The following is an 18,434-nucleotide window of genomic DNA, read 5'->3' as shown; positions in this document are numbered from 1 at the left end:
ATCAACGGACACTGAAATCATCATTGACTTCCTGCCCTACAACAGGACATTGCAAAACTGATCGTTGGACACCAGTATTCCAGGATCATAAAAGGCTTGTGGTGGCTTTGAATTTTAAAATGAGGGATGCCTGTATACGGCCACAAGGAGCACCATACAAAACAGTAGGGAGTGTATGTTGCATAGAGTCTGACCACTGCCATTAATGCCAATACTGAGGGTTAATATGGATTATAAAAAAAAAAAAAAAAAAAAAAAAAAAACCAAACCCCCCCAATAGTTTAATACTGCCTAGAAGAAAGGATACATGGTGCAGAACAAAAGATCTTTCCTCTGCCCCATTTTCTGCTATCAGCAGTTTTGGGCTAGAAGCACTGATGTCCCTATTTGTCATACCAATTACTGAACCAAGTGATGCTACCACTAACAAGTCTCAGCGCAAGCAACTCGGCTCCTAGCGCTCATAAATTAAATGTTTCTCTCCTTTTTATAGGGTTCACAGACTTAATTACTGAATCTCACTGCTCCCCTTGTAAAGATTTTATGAAATCTAAACGTGTCTCCTCACCATGGTTCGCAGCTCAGTGCAAGGTAAGAATTTGTATTAATGCGTATCTACTTCGAGGTCTCCCGATCTGCCATACATTTACGGTCTCTTAAAATCACAAACCTGCTTGTGTGATTATTTTGCTAATGCAATACAAAGCAAATCATGGGATTCACAAATATGGTAGAAGACGGTTCTTAGTCATATTTATGCGGGAGAGTGAACTGAAACAGGATATTTTCCTGTTGGGGTACTGTTAAAAAGAAATATCATCCCTCGTTCAGAGTAGCTTCTATCTTTCCCCCATTTTATAGATTGTCAGGACCACAAGGTATCCATGTATTATGGTTTATTTAAGACAGCTGCTCAGACAGCCGTTTCTGTTTTTTTTGTTTTTATACACAGAATACTTATATTAAAGAAACAGTCTAAGCCTCAAAACACGAAAAAAGGACTTCAGTGCATTTCACTGCATGCAAATCAGCGCATGTATTCTTTAGTCCTCCTCCACAGACTCCCTTTACTGAAATCAAGGAGGGTAAGGAAGAAGCATACTTAAGTACAATTCCTGCACACACTCAGTAGAACTCCCATTTAAATCTGCACCGCATGCAGAAGAACAGTTCTTGGTGACATTGCAGTCACTAAACTTGAAGCACGCAGAAGAGGAACCTTCAACTCATCAACTTTTCCTGGCCGGCCCTGTAGAACACATTGATGGATACCTCGGGTCACTTCTCCTGACACATTACAAACTTGCTAGGGAGAACACTCAAAACATAATGAACACCACCTGCAAATCCTCCTGGGCTATCCAGTTTAGTAAATAAACCTCACAGTTCATCAAGGGAGCCACTGGTAACAGGCATCCCCATAGAAGCTCATTGCTTGGGGGGCATGTTATCCCTTTTGCAAGCAGCTTGTCTTGTAACGAATGCATGGAAATGAATCTTAGGCATAACATGTGAGAAGCACAGCAAATCGAGTTGTTTTGGAATTTTGTATTTTCCCTTAATGAGATATAGACAGACAGACAGACATGGGAGATCAACGATGTGGACATTTCCAAAACATGGCCTCTATTGGGCAATAAAGTGCTCAATGGGCAATAAAGTGCTCAATGGGCAAGGCTCAGCTACCGGAGGAAAATGTTATCACTGAATAGTATCTCCAAATGTTATCCGGTGTTCATTATGGGCATTTGGAGACGAGAAAACAATGATTTACCCAGGTAACAGAATCCAGACAAATGTCTTTCTGTGATAACATTTTAATTTGTTGTGTAAACAACGAGATAAAAGGTTTTAATTAAATCTCTGTTAGTAAAACAATTCACTGCAGTGTTATCAAAACAGAGATGAGCGGTTTATTTTTCACTCGAAGGAATCACACTCAGCTCAGCACCGTGCAGCAGGAGTAGATGGATGCCTTTAACGCGGGGGGGGGGAGAGATATTTCCGGGTACGCAGCTTTGTGTTAAAGTATAAAGCACAGTGAAATAATACACAACAGCCGATAAAACTATGGAGAATTTAGGTTTGTTTTACGTTACTCGCATGTATATAATATAGATATTGTTTCCAGCCTCTAGACGCGACCACTCGCTCCACTCTCCTCTAGATGTTCAAAATCCACTTGTTGGTTCTTAGTCAGCCAACTGAGGGGCAAAACCCCCCTACCAGGTGTGCAACCGGGCAGTCTGGAATAACTAATCCGGATTTCAGTATTTTCAACTTTTAAAGTCAGCCACTGGTTTTCATTTTTTTCATGGTATTTCACACCCGTGATTGTTTTACGTTCATGTTCCTCTCCTGGATTACAGCCTTCTTGGTCCTTTTTTTTTTGCAACGTTCTTCAAATAACCCTATTAGGAAAAATGTGTCTTCTCTATACTACGGACTCTTGGATATTTCCCAACATACTACAGGGCCTTTCTCTCACCTTTCATCTGGTAAAATACTGTGTTAATCAACTTTGTCCCTCTCCACACATATATGCGTACGCACACAACTGCTATGGTGTATTGAACCAGGTGGGATTTTGGGAACTAATGTTACGTGCCCTATGTAAAGTAAGTGTTTACAGTTAACGTTAGTTAAGCCTTAACAGCAACATATTCCGGCCCGCAGTCCCTCTGCTACAAAACCGAGGGCCAGACCACCACCGTGGCCCATCAAGCACGTGTGTGTTCTTCAGAATAGACCAAGATAATACGTAAAACTGTTGGAGCATGGATTTCAGATCAGCCGCTTCCCTTCACATGGCATATACTACTACTAATGTATGGTTCCCTAGGCAAGCAAGTTCATTAATAAAACGGGAATTGCCAACAAGCCCTGATCTGCAATCTGGGAACAGACTGCAAAAATGCTTATACTGCTTTCTAAGGGCAAACTGTCAAATACTAGAGACTAGATCATCCTTCTATGATACATGATAAATGCCGCCCCACAATTATTCGCCTTGAACATTAAACTACAAATGATGCTAAGTGGTTTTAAATGGCTTGCATGCGTTTATCTTTTAACTTCGTATTATTAATGCATTCTTATATGCACACATTACATGGGTTTGTGTATTCAACACTATCAGGAATGTTTTTTCTACTGCTGCATTTAGTTACTATCGTGTTTAAGTTATCAGATCAGGAGGAACAGCACCTCGAAGAAAAAAAAAAAACACACAAAAAAAAACTAATTACTCAACGTTAACAGTGCAATGTTATTTATACTGCATTGCAACTTTACTCCTTCCCATTCATTAAAGGGATTCAGTAGAAGTTATTTGAACTTTTTCATTGTCCTGTGTAAGGAAAATTGAATATTTATTCCTAAGAGTGATATTTATATCACCCACTTATGACGTTTGGTTATGTGAGAAGTTAGTTCTGAAGACATGCTGATCGGAACACAGCATCTGATGACATCACATGTGAAGCAGAATGTGATCTGATGTCACAAATATTGATACACATATATATCGTCTTAGAAATGATCAAACTGCGTGAAGTGTCTTGAGACCACAGTTGTTGCAAAAGTAGTGGTGGCGTGGCGAGGACTCTGTGTCTGATGCCACCTCATATTAGTACGAAGCCTTGGTGCCCAAAGTCAGGCTAAAAACTTGAGTGCTCACAAGGCTGCATATCAATGCTTAAATAAAGTTTGGCCAGATATAATAAAATAAAAGGTCTTTATCAAGCAGCATTATATACACACACAATAAAAAAAAACTAAACAAAAAAAAACAGCATGGATAAATCACCCAGGTTTGAAGCTGGACATGTGTAGCAATTCATCATATCGCAAATGGATGAGATGGTCCCAGAAAAGGAAACCCAGATCACCATATGTTTCCATTACAGAAAATGTTATCCTGCATAAAATTGATAAAAGCCATGCCAACTGACAATTCCATGTGGGGGTTTTTTTTTTTGTTTTTTTTTTTTTAATTTACCAAGATCGCATTACATTATCTTAGATTGCAATTTTCATGCTCTAGAGTAAAATAAACCGTGCTCTCTCCAAAAATTAGAGATCCTTAAAGAGAAGCATATGCCTAAACCGTTTAGGCATGTGCGAGGTGACATCTTTGTGAAGTGATCCCGTACACGCGAACTGACAAGATTAATGCTACGGGCACATATTGCCGTTAGAGAGAGGAAGAACACAGAAGGCGCATGAAGCACACAGGAGAGCCGAGTCTCTACGCTTCCCAAAGGTTAGCGTCCTTACACAATTTCACAAAGTACAACCAGCAAGGGTCAACACAAGCTTACTGCACTTAATTCATTAATAATAATAAAATGGGAGACATTTCCAGCATACGGCAATAATGCTTATATTTATATAGCAACATCATATCCCACAGCTCTGTACTACGACATCATAATAGCAATTTAGATATAGAAAAGGTTAGGAGGGCCCGATCTAGAAGGATATTATTATATCAGTAATAGCAGTTTACAGCTAAATAATTACATTGCTCAAAAGGAAAATTGTATTCATTACAAGTTTTCTGTATTTATTTACCAAGTCTGTATTCAGTCTAATTACATACAATTCATTATACTGAAACTCCCATGAACTGCTATGAACAAGGGAGCCGGAAATGCAAGAGTTAACACGATATCGGTTATTAACGAAGTGACATACCAAGGCTCGCTATTAATAGGGCTGCACAAACCCCTGGAGCAAGGTAACCATGATTATACTAATATTTTGTTTTGTTAGGTGAACATAATTGCACTGGCGTGGGTCTATGTGGAAGAGGGTGGGCCGTTTAAAAATAACAGAGCTGCTGACCTCATCGTTCCGAAAATACAACTACATTTCAGGTCATGACAAGTCCACACAACATACTCGCCAAGATCCAATAGTTTCCATGTAAAATAAAGTGCACACAACGCTGGAGTGATATTCCAGGCATCATGTGTCACGTATACACATTGCACACAACAGCTATGTGGTCCATTTAAATCAGGGAACTGTCCTTTTACATATGGAAACATAGAAACAAAGAGTGACGGCAGATAAGAACCAGTAGGCCCATCCAGTCTGCCCGACCTCTGAGTACTTTCCTTTAGTACCTGCCCTTATCCTATATCTAGCTTGGCCTTATGCCTATCCCATGCTTGCTTAAATGCCTTTACTGTATTAACATCTACCACTTCTGCTGGAAAATAATACATATGAATCCTGTCGCAGGATTCCCATATGCAAGTTCTTCTCGTAAAGAATGGGTTATGTAGAAGATTCTCCAAATAACTGGCAGTAATCAGCAACTTAGCAGATGACATATATCGTAATGACATCTGAATGTAAAACCATAGATATATATATTATATATATTACATATACATACACACACACACACACACACACACGTCACAAAGGAATAAGCTGCTGCAATGATAAAATTCAGTAAGACCCTCATGTCACCTTCAACCACTGGATGATTGTGGCCAGTATAATCCACCAATGGCTAGAGGGCCAGAGAACAGCTACAATTAACAGGGTACTTAATGTACTTCACTGCAACAAAATGAGACTTGGACAGTTTTCCATTACTGCAATTAAACTTTTAAATAAGTCAAGTGAATGGATAATACATTACATTCCCCGAAGGTGCAAGTTAATTGCAATAAGCTTACAATTAAAGAACAAATGACACAACATAAAATTATTGTCCAATTAGCATCAGAGGGAAAGGGCTAATTATTCATACAAATCTTGAAGACTAACAGGAGCGAGTAAGTATTGGTGGATCGAGTGAAACCTCCACTTGAAAAGAGCAGAAGCAGGAAAAAAGATGCCTTGGGAATGAGCTACAACATTTTTAAGGATGCTACATAATAGAGGGCATAAAAAGGACGTACGGATTATATCTAAATGGAAATTACAAATACATCAGCGGCCTCCAGTATAGAGAATAACAAACGTTAGCGGTATCATCCACTAGGAAAGAAAACGGCCTGGAGGATATGGTTTCTCAAACCGCAATCAAGGCGAAATATATATTTTTTGATCATACCTTGAAAAGACTGCTCCGCTCGGCCAACCAGCTCTTCTATGGGGTAACTTGCTAGCTCTCCCCTGGCGTGCTTGGTTTTGCAGTAAGTACACGCATTTAGACACCTGGGTAAAGGATGACATGGCATTTGGTTATTACCATACAGAAGCACTGATCGCACACCAGGTTAACACAAGTTTTAATCACAAAGTGTGTATAATATGTATGTATGTGTATATATATATATATATATATATATATATACATATATCAAAACTTAGATGCCAAGCCAGTAAATTCAATGTAGTTAAATGTTTGTCACATATTTCCTCTCCTCCAAGCTAGATATATATTTATATATATAATTTTTGTAGAATGTCAATATCCTTCTGGACATGGGATACTGTATCGCCTGCTAAAACAGATAAATATTACACTGGTAAAAATACTTTTTTGGTTTCTCTTTACAAAAGGACAACACAGGATTTACAAAAGTGAAACCTCCAAGAAATCAAACATGTCCTTTACTCACACGAAATATAACTTTGCTCTCTCAACCAATTTTAGAAGTAGTAACACATCCAAATAATAAAAGCACAAATAAATTATTTGGAAGCGTGTAGATCCCATAAATGTTAAATCACTCATGGGTGGATATATTAATGCCCCCCCCCAATTCTAATATAAAAATGAGTGGCCTCCAGAATTGTACATAACAGGCTGCTAGTTCATAGTATGCTTAACAACTGATAAGTCGTAGTATTGAAGAATTAGTATGATTGTCAACAAAATATATGCAAGAGACAATTTTAACAGTCAATTTGTAAGAAATAAAAACAGCAGAAAAGTGGGGGGGAATCAGAAAAGATTAAGTATTTTTTCAGTCTGGAAACCGTTTTATGATAAACATTAAATATTATAGTCACAACCCGTCTTGGACTTCTTCCACCAGTTTGCAGTGTTTTACTAGGTTCCAAAGACCATGTATGAATCTTGGGACTGTGGAGTGAATATCGTAGGGTAATATAACAGGGGGGACCCATAAAACACTATTATTCTAACAGAAGCACAAGGAAAATGGCAAGGTAAGTGATTTTTATTTGAAAAATAAGATTACAAAGTTGTGGCTTTAAGGTGCAATCCATTGTGTTTTTTGTTGTGGCTGTAGACATGCCCTTGCAGAACAAGGAGCAGAAGAACCATAAATCCAGCAGCCCCGTCAAAGTCTACAATGATCCATTAGAGGCTGCAAAGTAACCTGACCTGTGACCTCTGCAGCCTGAGTCAAGTGTGTGATTCATTCTTGGGTTTATGGATTAAATCCGCTCTGATTTACACCCCAGTTGTTTAGCACACTGAAAACTTCTTCACTCCGTAAACCTGTGAGACCTGTCTAGGCAACAATGTCTCGGCTCCTAAGGGCCTCATGATCAATTCTGTGTTTGTGTAATGAAGTGGAAAACATACATCTTAAATCAATGGGTTTGGAAGTAACTTTGAGAGGGCAGGCACAGGCTTGTTGGTAAACCTACCACATCTTAAGGCAAATCTAAACTTTTAGGAGTGATGCTCATGTCCAGTATGGCCCCTGTATGAGTTCACAAACTGCTCATGACAGATAAAGGCTATGATCAGAGATTCTTGTTTTTAGACTATCTGTGAAGCACCAGTCTGCTAAACAGCACAATAAAGTAGAAACAAAAGTTACTATTTGAGCAATAAAAATCATAAGGATGATACACTTCCTTCATCACTAAGGACAGAAGTTTATAGCCCAAATGAATACAATGATCTGCACATACTTTGCTTGTACATGTTTACAAGCAAACAAAGCTGTAATTATATATACATACACACACTGTATCTGACAAAAGTGAGTACACCCCTCACATTTTTGTAGATATTTTACTATATCTTTTCATGTGACAACACTGAAGAAATGACACTATGCTACAATGTAAAGTAGTGAGCGTACAGCCTGTATAACAGTGTAAATTTGCTGTCCCCTCAAAATAACTCAACACAGAGCCATTAACCCCTTCCTGGTCACATGTCACCACGAAACCGGGACGTACCAGGTACATCATCCCCAAAAACCGCCACCCACATCGCCACAATCGTGGTGATCGCGGGGGCGCTGCTGCTGCGTGCCCAGGAGTCTGGGCAGACCAGCACAGTCACTCCAAGCCCACCCCCCGAGCCCGAGTTCACTCCCACGGAGTGATTCTGTAGGCTGAAAATGTGATTGCAGGAAAACCTGCAATTGCGTTTTCTGCTGCCACAGGCAGCTTCAGGAAAGGGGGTTGACTGGTGATTGGGTCCCCACACAAGTGTTGGGACCTAACACAACATCACCTTGCTGCCTTTTTTTCCCATTGGTTCAATGTGTGTACAATTTGTATGTATGCAAAACTGTTAAAAATTTTTTTTCATTTTTTCTCCACCTTTCACGCTTATTTCAAACAAAACAATGTACTACCCAGCTTATTATGGTTTCAAATGAAAGTCCTACTTATATATATGATTTGTGTGGGTGCACCAATTGATGAGAGAAATTACAGTTGAAGAAAGACATAGCAAAAACACAAAAACAGCTCCGGTCTTTTAGCGCCACCTTAGTATCAAAATCCCGGTCCTGAAGGGGTTAATGTCTAAAACCTTGGCAACAAAAGTGAGTACACCCATAAGTGGAAACATCCAAATTGGGCCCAAAGTGTCAATATTTTGTGAGATACTGCGTATTCCTCAATCCCTTAAATTCCTTATAGTAAGAATAACCTTCTCCATTATATGTGCAGACAGCATTCTTAAGTATGCTAACGCTTCAGGGCAAGAACATTTTCTAATATGTATACAAGAGGTATGGTATGGTATGGTGGGAATAAGTACACTAAATGTTTAATTAGAGTGTACAAAAATAGCAGGCTCACAGGCTAAGGTTGAAGGAGTTATTTTTTTTTTTTAAATGTACTTTGGGATACAAACTCATTAAGAAGCAAGGATGATTCGTTCCACTTTTTTTTTTTATTACATGGAAATTTGACTATTTAATAGCAACCAATTTTAAAGAGTTAGGAGACTGCTCTCAACCTCTTCAAACCCTTATGGATTCATCTAGGGCATTATGTGAAACGCTACTCGGACCCATAGCAGCACTTGTACAACAATGTATGGTTGTGTTACCGATGCAATACAAAATATGACATTACTTTTTATTTACTTTTTCATTACTTTTACAGTCCTCGAATCATGAATCCGTTCAGACAAAAATTCGCACCTAAAAACCTAAGGCATCCCTTGCTACTGGGATATAACTAACAATTACACCTAACTCACAGAAATAAACATTATCTCCTTCTCACGCTGCCACTGACTGTTTGCACATGTTTGTAGTTCATCCAAAGTTTTAATCAAACAAGATAATTGATATAAATTCAGCTCATAATTGTGTTGGCACGGTATAGGCAAACAAAATACAGCAAAAAGGTAGTCAATCATAAAAACTGAAGAAAGTATCCAGTGCCAGTATTATTCTTATTAACGAGAACACCCCGAGGCTCCTGAATACTCAGCCACTAATGACATGGCATTCATTTTATTATTTTTTATAAAGTGATTATTTTCACCATGTGTTTATGACTTGAGCCCACAATCAATCCAGGAATATTATCATCCAGCACATAAATAGGAGTCTCTGTCATGGAGAAGATACTTTTGTATCTAAAAAATATATATAAAAAAAACCCACAACTCTTGAAAACAGTTTTTTGCATTAAAACCTGTAAAAGCTTACAGCATACAGTATTAAAGAAACGCAGGGCTAGGTGTCACTAGGGCCATTTCTTTATTCCTTAATAAAGCATCGTGTGCATGTGCTTCTTGCTGGTAGACATGTCAACAAGATGTTGCTTGCTTCCTTCCTTCTTTCTTTAACCCCCAAGAACACAGAAGATGTATTCAGTCGTCCCCTTATTAGTAATGCCTCAGAATGCGGCAGACGATGGAAGGATCAAGGTGCTGGATGAAGAGTAGAGCGGGGCCTGCTTAACATAAGATTACTTGACAGAAGCAAAACAGGACACTCCAAAACATACAAACATCGCCTGCAATTCAGATCAACACTTCAGCTGGATGACTCATTTGGCATTCAAAAAGGGTGAAATAAAATTAACACTTCGTTCTCAAACGTGTGCCAAGGCACATTTTTACCTGCAAAAGGCCGAGTCAATTTTTGTAAAATGAATAGTTATATGTAGGTGACAACATGTAAGAAGTGGTTAAATGCAATAAATATAGGTAGATAATATACAAATCCATGTGTGCTATTAAACATGCAAGACTTTTGCAAAGGGTGTAGGAGAAGGCATTATATCAGCCACATATACACATATTCTGGCCATCAAAGGCCATTTCGCAAGCTATACTTATGTCACTGGTACTCTAGGGGTTAAAGAACACAATTGATATTTTTGTTATTTATTTTGTTGTAACACACAAAAAAAACACTGTACCAGTGCCGGAGTACATAATACACCACAGACCATTTGAGCTGTGAAGTCATGTGGCATGTTACCTTACACGGCATTACCGCCCATCTGACTTGGCTTGGGCTAAATTATTACTATCAAAGGGACATTACAAAGACCCACGCAGAAGACTTTGATGGTCTTAGTCAAGCTGTATGCAAACAGGTTTCAACATCTGAAAAAGATCCCAAAGTGGCACATTGTCTGATGAAAGTTAAACAGATGTTGGGACTAAACTGCTCACAACTCAAACTCAAAAGAAAAATAGTCTGACCATATGAAACAGAGGCTGGGAATTGAATGCAGGCTATTCATAAAAGAGACTAATGAGTCTAATGACCTTGACTGTCCCTATTACAGAAAAATGTATATTAAAAGGACTGTGAGTACACTAATATGTATGCTTTCAAAACAAAAAAAACAACAAGTAATTAATTGACACAGAATTTCCAGACATGCTGCAAAATCTTCATTTTCCTCCATGATCCAACTTTTCTTGCCACCGATTGGCTGCTTGAAGCCGTCAATCAGTAGCAGGAAAGTACTTGAATCGAAATTAAATTGGAACACTGTTCACATGGACGCAGTGTTTGGCAGAGCTAGTGAAAGGACTTGACTAGTGTTAAGTACATCACATACTCCTCTGGTAGAGCATTTAGTGTGAAGGGTGAATTTGGGAGGATTCTGCAGAATTTCTTATGCATTTGGAAAACGGACCACACACCCATCATATCCACTGAAGTGCATCTACAGTAGTCTGAATAAATTTATATATATATATATATATATATATATATATATATATATATATATATATATATATATATATATATATATATAATGGATGGAGTGTCCTTTTAATAGATCTCAGGAGAGATGGAAACCTCAAAATATGTCACTCACACTGCCGTGTCAGGAAGAAGAAGGCTGTCTCCACTGTAGACGCCACAGAAAGCTTTTTCTGAATTTCTCTGACTAGTGAAAGAACAGACACACCTGATGAGACTGTCTTTAGAAACAGCTGTCTTAACACCACAAGACTGACAGTGAAACTTATACTCATCTGGGAAACCCAGAGAAACACTGTTGAGAGATTTATGAACTGAAATAGGATTACCAAGAGCTAATAAAACACATCTTTGATTGCTAGAAAATGAATTAAGCACCAATAAACGTGTCTCAATGTTGGTTACTTTAATCATAAAAGCAAGAGAAAATTTAGGGATACATAGCCCTGCTTTCTCAATGGCTAAACTGAGTAATTTGGGTGGCATGAGCCATTTTGAGAGGTAGTCAAAGTAAGATGAAAAAACTATAGAAGGACAAATACCAACATTTTTAGATCACAAGGAAGTAAGCATGCAATCGGTTCCACATCTTACGGTCTCCTTATACAAGTCTCTGTATAATGAAGTTACATTTTTTCATATAGGAAATTAAAAGAAAAATAAAACACATGGAAAGAGATAGTCATCACTTCTGGATTACTTCATACTGACAAACTGAAAAACAGTTTAAACCTTTTTGGTTTTTGGAGTCAAAAGAAGTGAACAACAAAATGTATTTCTTAAAGACATCATAAACACATTAAGGGGCTTTGAAGAACGAAACCAAAACATTTAATGTGTTATATTTTTAATCGTGTTAACTACATTTTACCTACATACCCAACAGGGATTTTGTATATAAGGTGAATATTACCCGGCGCTAGGTTTGAAAACAGTCTTATCACCATACTAACCAGAGGAATTAACATAGCAATGAAGACAGTTCAAGCAACAGAACCATAAGAAAATCTTCAAAAAAAAGCTTTGCTGCAGATTCACATAGTTGGTCTTTTACCAACAGCCTAGTGAAACTGCACCTTGAAGTCAGTGATAGGCCTAAGGAAAGAATAAAACCTGGTATTCTTCTAAAATGGGGCAGCCATAAAAGCAGCCAGTGGAATGTTTATTTTGCAAGGTCCAAATTCAGAAAATAATCACATACAGTTTCTATAACGAAAATACCTTAAACTGCCTACAACTGTATAGCCTGTATGTCTTGGTCAGTACAACTTAAAATACAGACCACCATGAAAGCCTACAAGAGCAGTGACTCCTGTACCAGTATGTCTCAATAGGTTATTGTTAATATTCACTCTTACTGTAATAGTGCGATGGAACCCACTGGCATTCTATAAATAAAAGTAAAGTAATCATTTTATTGTGGCCTTATAACAAGTAAAATGAATTACACACATACATTGTTCAGCTTGGATAGGATTAAAAACCAAACAATGTATTTAATATACTATTACTAAACAGCTACAAAGTGTTTAATTTGACGTAGGATCTTCTTTTGTAGCTGAATTTGTATACGCACACACTTTATGGACAACACTATTGGGACACCTCACAATTACACCAGGGACTTTTTATGACATCTCATTTTAAACGCATAGACATTAATATGTAGTTGGCCGCCCTTTGCAGCTACAACAGCTTCCACTCTTTTGAAGAGGCTTTCCACAAGATGTTGAAGTCTATCATCCAGTAGAGCATTTGTTCATGCCGGAATGCAGAAGGACCTTCCCCAAACTGTTCCCACAAAGTTGGAAGCATAGCATTGTCCAAAATGTCTTGCTATGCTCCAAATTTGTGGGAACAGTTTGGGCAAGGGATTTTTCTATTCCAGCATGACTGTACCCAGTGCACAAAGCAAGGTCTATAAAAGACATGGTTGGATGAGTTTGGTGTGCAAGAACTTGACCAGCCAGTACAGAGCTCTGACCTCAACCTTACCGAAAACTTTTGGGATGAACTGGAACGGAGATTGCGAGCCAGGCCTTCTCGTCCAACATTAGTGCCTGACCTCACAAATGCTCTGCTCGATGAATAGGCAAAAATATCAACAGAAACTCTCCAAAATCTTATGGAAAGCCTTCCCAGAAGAATGGAAGCTGTTACAGCTGCAACATAGGAGGACAACTACATATTAATGTCTATATTCAGAAAGTGATGTCATGTTTTTGTATAATGGTCAGGTGTCCAAATACATGTATCCATATAGCATGTGTGTATATATACACTGTTCCAGGGGGAGTTACCCAGAGTATCTAGCATTAAATGTAATTACATTTTTTAATTTGAGGCTACAGGTACCAGTATCTAAAGTTAATACAGTTGTGGTTTTACATAATTATCTGAGTGGAGGACATATTATATAAGCTGCTAACAACAAAACGCATAGGAGAAGACTATTCATTTCCTCTGTGAGCTGTAGAACCTGAGGAACATGGCATGAACAAAGCAGTAATAAAGGCTGGACTCCATGGATGGGTTTAAGAATATTACTTATGCAGCATTCCTCGACAGAACAATTCTCGCCTTTTGTAATAACTAAATTTAGTTCTAAGTTATTGTGTAATCACATTCTCATGATTAGTTTTTTTGGATTTTTAAGTGAATCAAATAGGCATATGTTCCAACTATTTGTTAAAGGTGGTCTATCAGATTGGTCAGAGGACCAGCTCCATTTCCCAGAAGTCACTGGTCAATCAGTGTAAGCACTGCTACCCCTCTATGATTACGAGTGCCTTGAGTAATCTGTGCAGGAGATAAACACTCTGATGGGTTGGAATGCTTGTTTTTCTCTTTACCGATTCCTTAGTGGAACAAGTGTTTGCATTACTCATGTCCACTTGCTTACTTTCTTAGCAGCTGCATCCACTCAGCATCTCCAAGGCAGGCAGCATCACCAGCTTCATTATGTGCCTTTCTTAGCAGCAGGGACCAGAACTAATCTAACTGGCAACCTGTCCATTAAACAGGCTGATATGCCATTAAACTAATAGGGGTAGGGGCTCTTGCAGAGTGTTTCATATTAGGACAATAGGAGCAGCCAGGAGATAGATCTGTGTAAAACACACTCAATGTGAACATCTTCTCCTTCCGTTACTTTTGATAGAACTATTCAGCCAATTTGCCCGCCAACAGCTAAAACGTGACATTTAAAATCGTTGTGCCATTTGAACATGTGTTCTGTATATTCACTGAAAGCCATGCAAGCTCATAAGCGCAGACTTAATAGACTGCATTACCCATGGCCACGGTGCTCTCAACACAGCCTGCTATTTCCCAACTAAGCAGCACATAGCAGTAGTATATTTTACATAATTGCACAGAGGAGAACTCAGCATTTCAGCAAGCACAGCTTCCAGAAATATTGGAAATCTTTCACTTTATAAATAAAGTATGTGTTGGGAAAGGCAAACCTTGGAAGTGCCTGGTACACTTTGGAACATTTTGTGATTAGACTCTTTCATTACATTCAAGGAACAGAAGAATCTGCAGAGATTGAGTCCATGGGGAATTCACCTTGATATCGATGTATTTTTATACACACGTTTTCACCCTGCATATGGTTCTGTAGCGTTATGCCAACTAATAAATATTGCATTTAGTGGAAAAGCACGAAAGTAGTCGCAACAGGTCAGAGCAGAGACACAAAATGTACTGTAATATTTCAGAAGGAACAGCTGTTGATGGGAACACAGGGTTTGATTAAATGCTTCTGGACTTTTTATGTTAATGCAGTACAAACAAAAAGTTAGTTTTGTAAAAGGAATGAGGATATTGTTCTGATGTGCAAGTCTGCTAAGGTCATCTGCTGACTCAAACTTTTAATAAATGACTACATGCTACTGATAAATAAGACAATAACACAAAATTACATTAAAATGAGAAAATGGTACAAGGACATTGCATTTCTATTCATGTAAATTACTAACCAAACCTCTACGCATGTGTTTCATAACTTAGAACCTCTGGAAACCCAAAATATGAAACGTTTAATTTGTTACCTTCCTCAACTGTAATTACGACCTACTAAATACCAGTGAGTTCAAAGATAAAAGTAGTAATATAGAGTTCCAGAGTTAATGTACACCAGTTTTGGAAACCCTCTTATTCTATTAAACATCACAGAATGTATTAAATAAAGCCCCTGGGGTTGTAATGCCTTACAGTTGAAATACCCAGGTCAGGATAAATTCCAACAGACATCCAGCTAAGATTTTACTGGTGGTATCTACTCGTGCTGTCTGATACATCTTTTCCTTGCTCCTGAATTATATACAATTTCAATTTCTATTTTGACCCTATTAAAATACAAATACACCAGGTCAGTCAATGTAAGGTGCAAATATAAAGCAAGGCATTCACATTTTTGTTTCTAAAGAACAAAAGGAATAAAACCTATAAACACAACTGTTAGACATACAGTTGTGTTCCAAAGTTTGCATTTCCTGGCAGAAATTGTGAAAAGTTGGCATTGATTTTGAAAATATGAGTGATCATGCCTTTTATTTAATGCTAGTGACCACATGAAGCCATTTGTGGCTCCTTTTGGCTTTATAATGATTTCATCCAAACGGCCCTGATCAAAAGTTTACATACCCTTGAATGTTTGGCCTTGTTACAGATTCACTGTGACATGCATGGGTTAAAACAGCAATTAAAGGTTAATTTCCCACACCTGTGGCTTTTTAAACTGCAATAAGTGTCTGTGTGTAAATAGTCAATGAGTTTGTTAGCACTCACGTGGATGCACTGAGCAGGCTAGATAGTGAGCCATGGGGAGCAGACAGGAACTCTCAAAAGACCTGCATAACAAGCTAATGGAAAGGATATAAAAAGATATCCAAAGCCTTGAAAATGCCCGAAATTCAGGGATCTTGTGATACTAAACCAAGGTCAGGTAAACCAAGAAAGATTTCAGCCACAACTGCCAGAAGAATTGGAAAAACCCACAGTTATCCTCAGGAGAAATACAGGCTGCTATGGAAAAACATGGTGTGGTTGTTTCAAGGAGCATAATGCAGCGATACTTGAACAAAAACGAGCTGCATGGACGAGTTGTCAGAAAGAAGCCTTTACTGCTCCAATGCCACAAAAAAGCCCGGTTACAATATGCCCGACAATACCTTGTCACAATACCTTGTCACAACCATAAGTGCCATGTTTGGAGTGGGGTCAACAAGGCCTATAGCAAAAAGAATACCATACCTACTGGCTCACTGATGTTTAGGGGTGTGTGAGCTCTAAAAGGTACAAGGAATCTTGTGAAAATTGATGGCAAGACGAGAGCAGCATGTTACCAGAACATAGTGGCAGACCATTTGCATTTTTCCGCAGGAAAACTGCTCATCGGACATTCTTGGAGTTCCCAGCATGACAATGGCCCTAAGCACAAGGCCAAGTTGACCCTCCAGTGTTTACAGCACAAAACACATTAAGGTTCTGGAGTGGCCACCACAGTCTCCTGACCTTAAAATCATCGAGCCACTCTGGGGAGATCTCAAACATGCGGTTCATGCAAGATGACCAAAGACTTTGCATGACCTGGAAGCCTTTTGCCATGACTACCTCCAAAAATTTGGGACCTAATAGACCACTATTACAAAAGACTACACGCTGTGAATGCTAAAGGGGGCAATACACAGTATTAAGAACTAAGGGTATGCAGAAAATAAGTCATTTCATTTTTTTCTTCATTGCCATGTTTTGTTTTATGATTGTGCCATTCTGTTATAACCTACAGTTGAATATACCGTATTTGCTCGATTATAAGACGAGGTTTTTTCCAGAGCAAATGCTCTGAAAAATACCCCTCGTTTATAATCGAGGTCGTCTTCTAATCAGACCTCATTCTGCTTCGGCCGTGCTGCTTACCGGGTTTTGATCGCGAGCAGCGTCTCTGCTATTGGCAGCAGGAGAACAGGAAGCTAGCACAGTCCTCACATAACTCTACCTCCCCCCTCCTCCCTCTGGGGGCGGGGCCAGAGAAGTTGCTCGCACAGCCGGGCCCCTGCAGAAGTCTGCGAGCGAGAGATCTGCAGTTCAGGTAAGGGGGTGGGGGGTTTGAGCGTGTGTGTGTATGTGTGATTAATGGAATGAATGAGTATTTAAATGTTTGTGAATGAGTGTGTGTGTGATAGCATGGATGTGTAAGGGGGCGGGGGTGGTAGCATGGCATAGGGAGGCTGTAATCACACTTCTAACATCCCCAGGTTCCAGTATGTACTGGCTGCCTTGGCTTGATAGGAGTGTGATTGCTGTTAGCAATATATATATATATATATATATATATATATATATATATATATATATATATATATATATATATATATATATATATATATATCCAGAAATGCATTTTAACCTTTTAACCCCCTATATGCCAGAGTGGTATAAGGCATATCATGGGGCAGAGGGGCATATAGGGGGTTAAAAGGCACATCATGGGGCAGAGTGGCAAATAGGGGGGTATAAGGCATTTCTGGGGGCAGAGTGGCAAATAAAAGGAAATAAAAAATATATTTTTCTCAATCATAGCTTTTATTAAATATGAAAATTAGTTTACATGAATATTTACTAGTAAAACTTTTTTCCTATAGGGTAGTCTTATATTTTTGTCTTTTTGGCTTTTTGTTTTTTCCTAAAGTAATATTTAGATTTTGGGGGGTCGTCTTATAATCGAGCAAATACGGTAAATCACATAAGAAATAAAATAAATGTTTTGCCTGCTCAGTCGTTTTCATTAAAAATGGTACATATATCACCAATTATCTAAGGGTATGCAAACTTTTGAGCACAACTGTATGCAACAGTCCAAGAATAAGCCATTTTTTTTTTAGCTTTCCAGTCTAGCAATCACTGGCATCCCATAGCCAATTAATGTAAAACACCACAAAAAAGTGTTGAGTAGTCAATGTTTTTAATATTTGTTAATGTAACATGGCTTCCATCAATTATTTGATCACAAAGATAAATATGGAATAAAGCAAATAAATGCACTGTATAGCTGGACAG

At 38.4% G+C, this 18,434-nt stretch overlaps 1 protein-coding gene across 1 annotated transcript in view; it reads right to left on the bottom strand.

The window, feature by feature from the left end:
* CDKAL1 (CDK5 regulatory subunit associated protein 1 like 1) overlaps nucleotides 1-18,434 on the bottom strand; it is a 333,479-nt gene that overhangs the window by 185,120 nt on the left and 129,925 nt on the right. Inside the window, exon 9 of the mRNA XM_053467623.1 lies at nucleotides 6,077-6,180. Within this exon, the coding sequence (XP_053323598.1) occupies nucleotides 6,077-6,180 (104 nt within the window). The remainder of the gene's footprint in view (nucleotides 1-6,076; nucleotides 6,181-18,434) is intronic.

The sequence above is a fragment of the Spea bombifrons genome, chromosome 5 (assembly GCF_027358695.1).
Source record: "Spea bombifrons isolate aSpeBom1 chromosome 5, aSpeBom1.2.pri, whole genome shotgun sequence".
In the NCBI taxonomy this organism is placed as follows: domain Eukaryota; kingdom Metazoa; phylum Chordata; class Amphibia; order Anura; family Pelobatidae; genus Spea; species Spea bombifrons.
The sequence above is the reverse complement of the archived record's forward strand: the minus strand, read 5'-3'. Positions and strand labels throughout refer to the sequence as shown.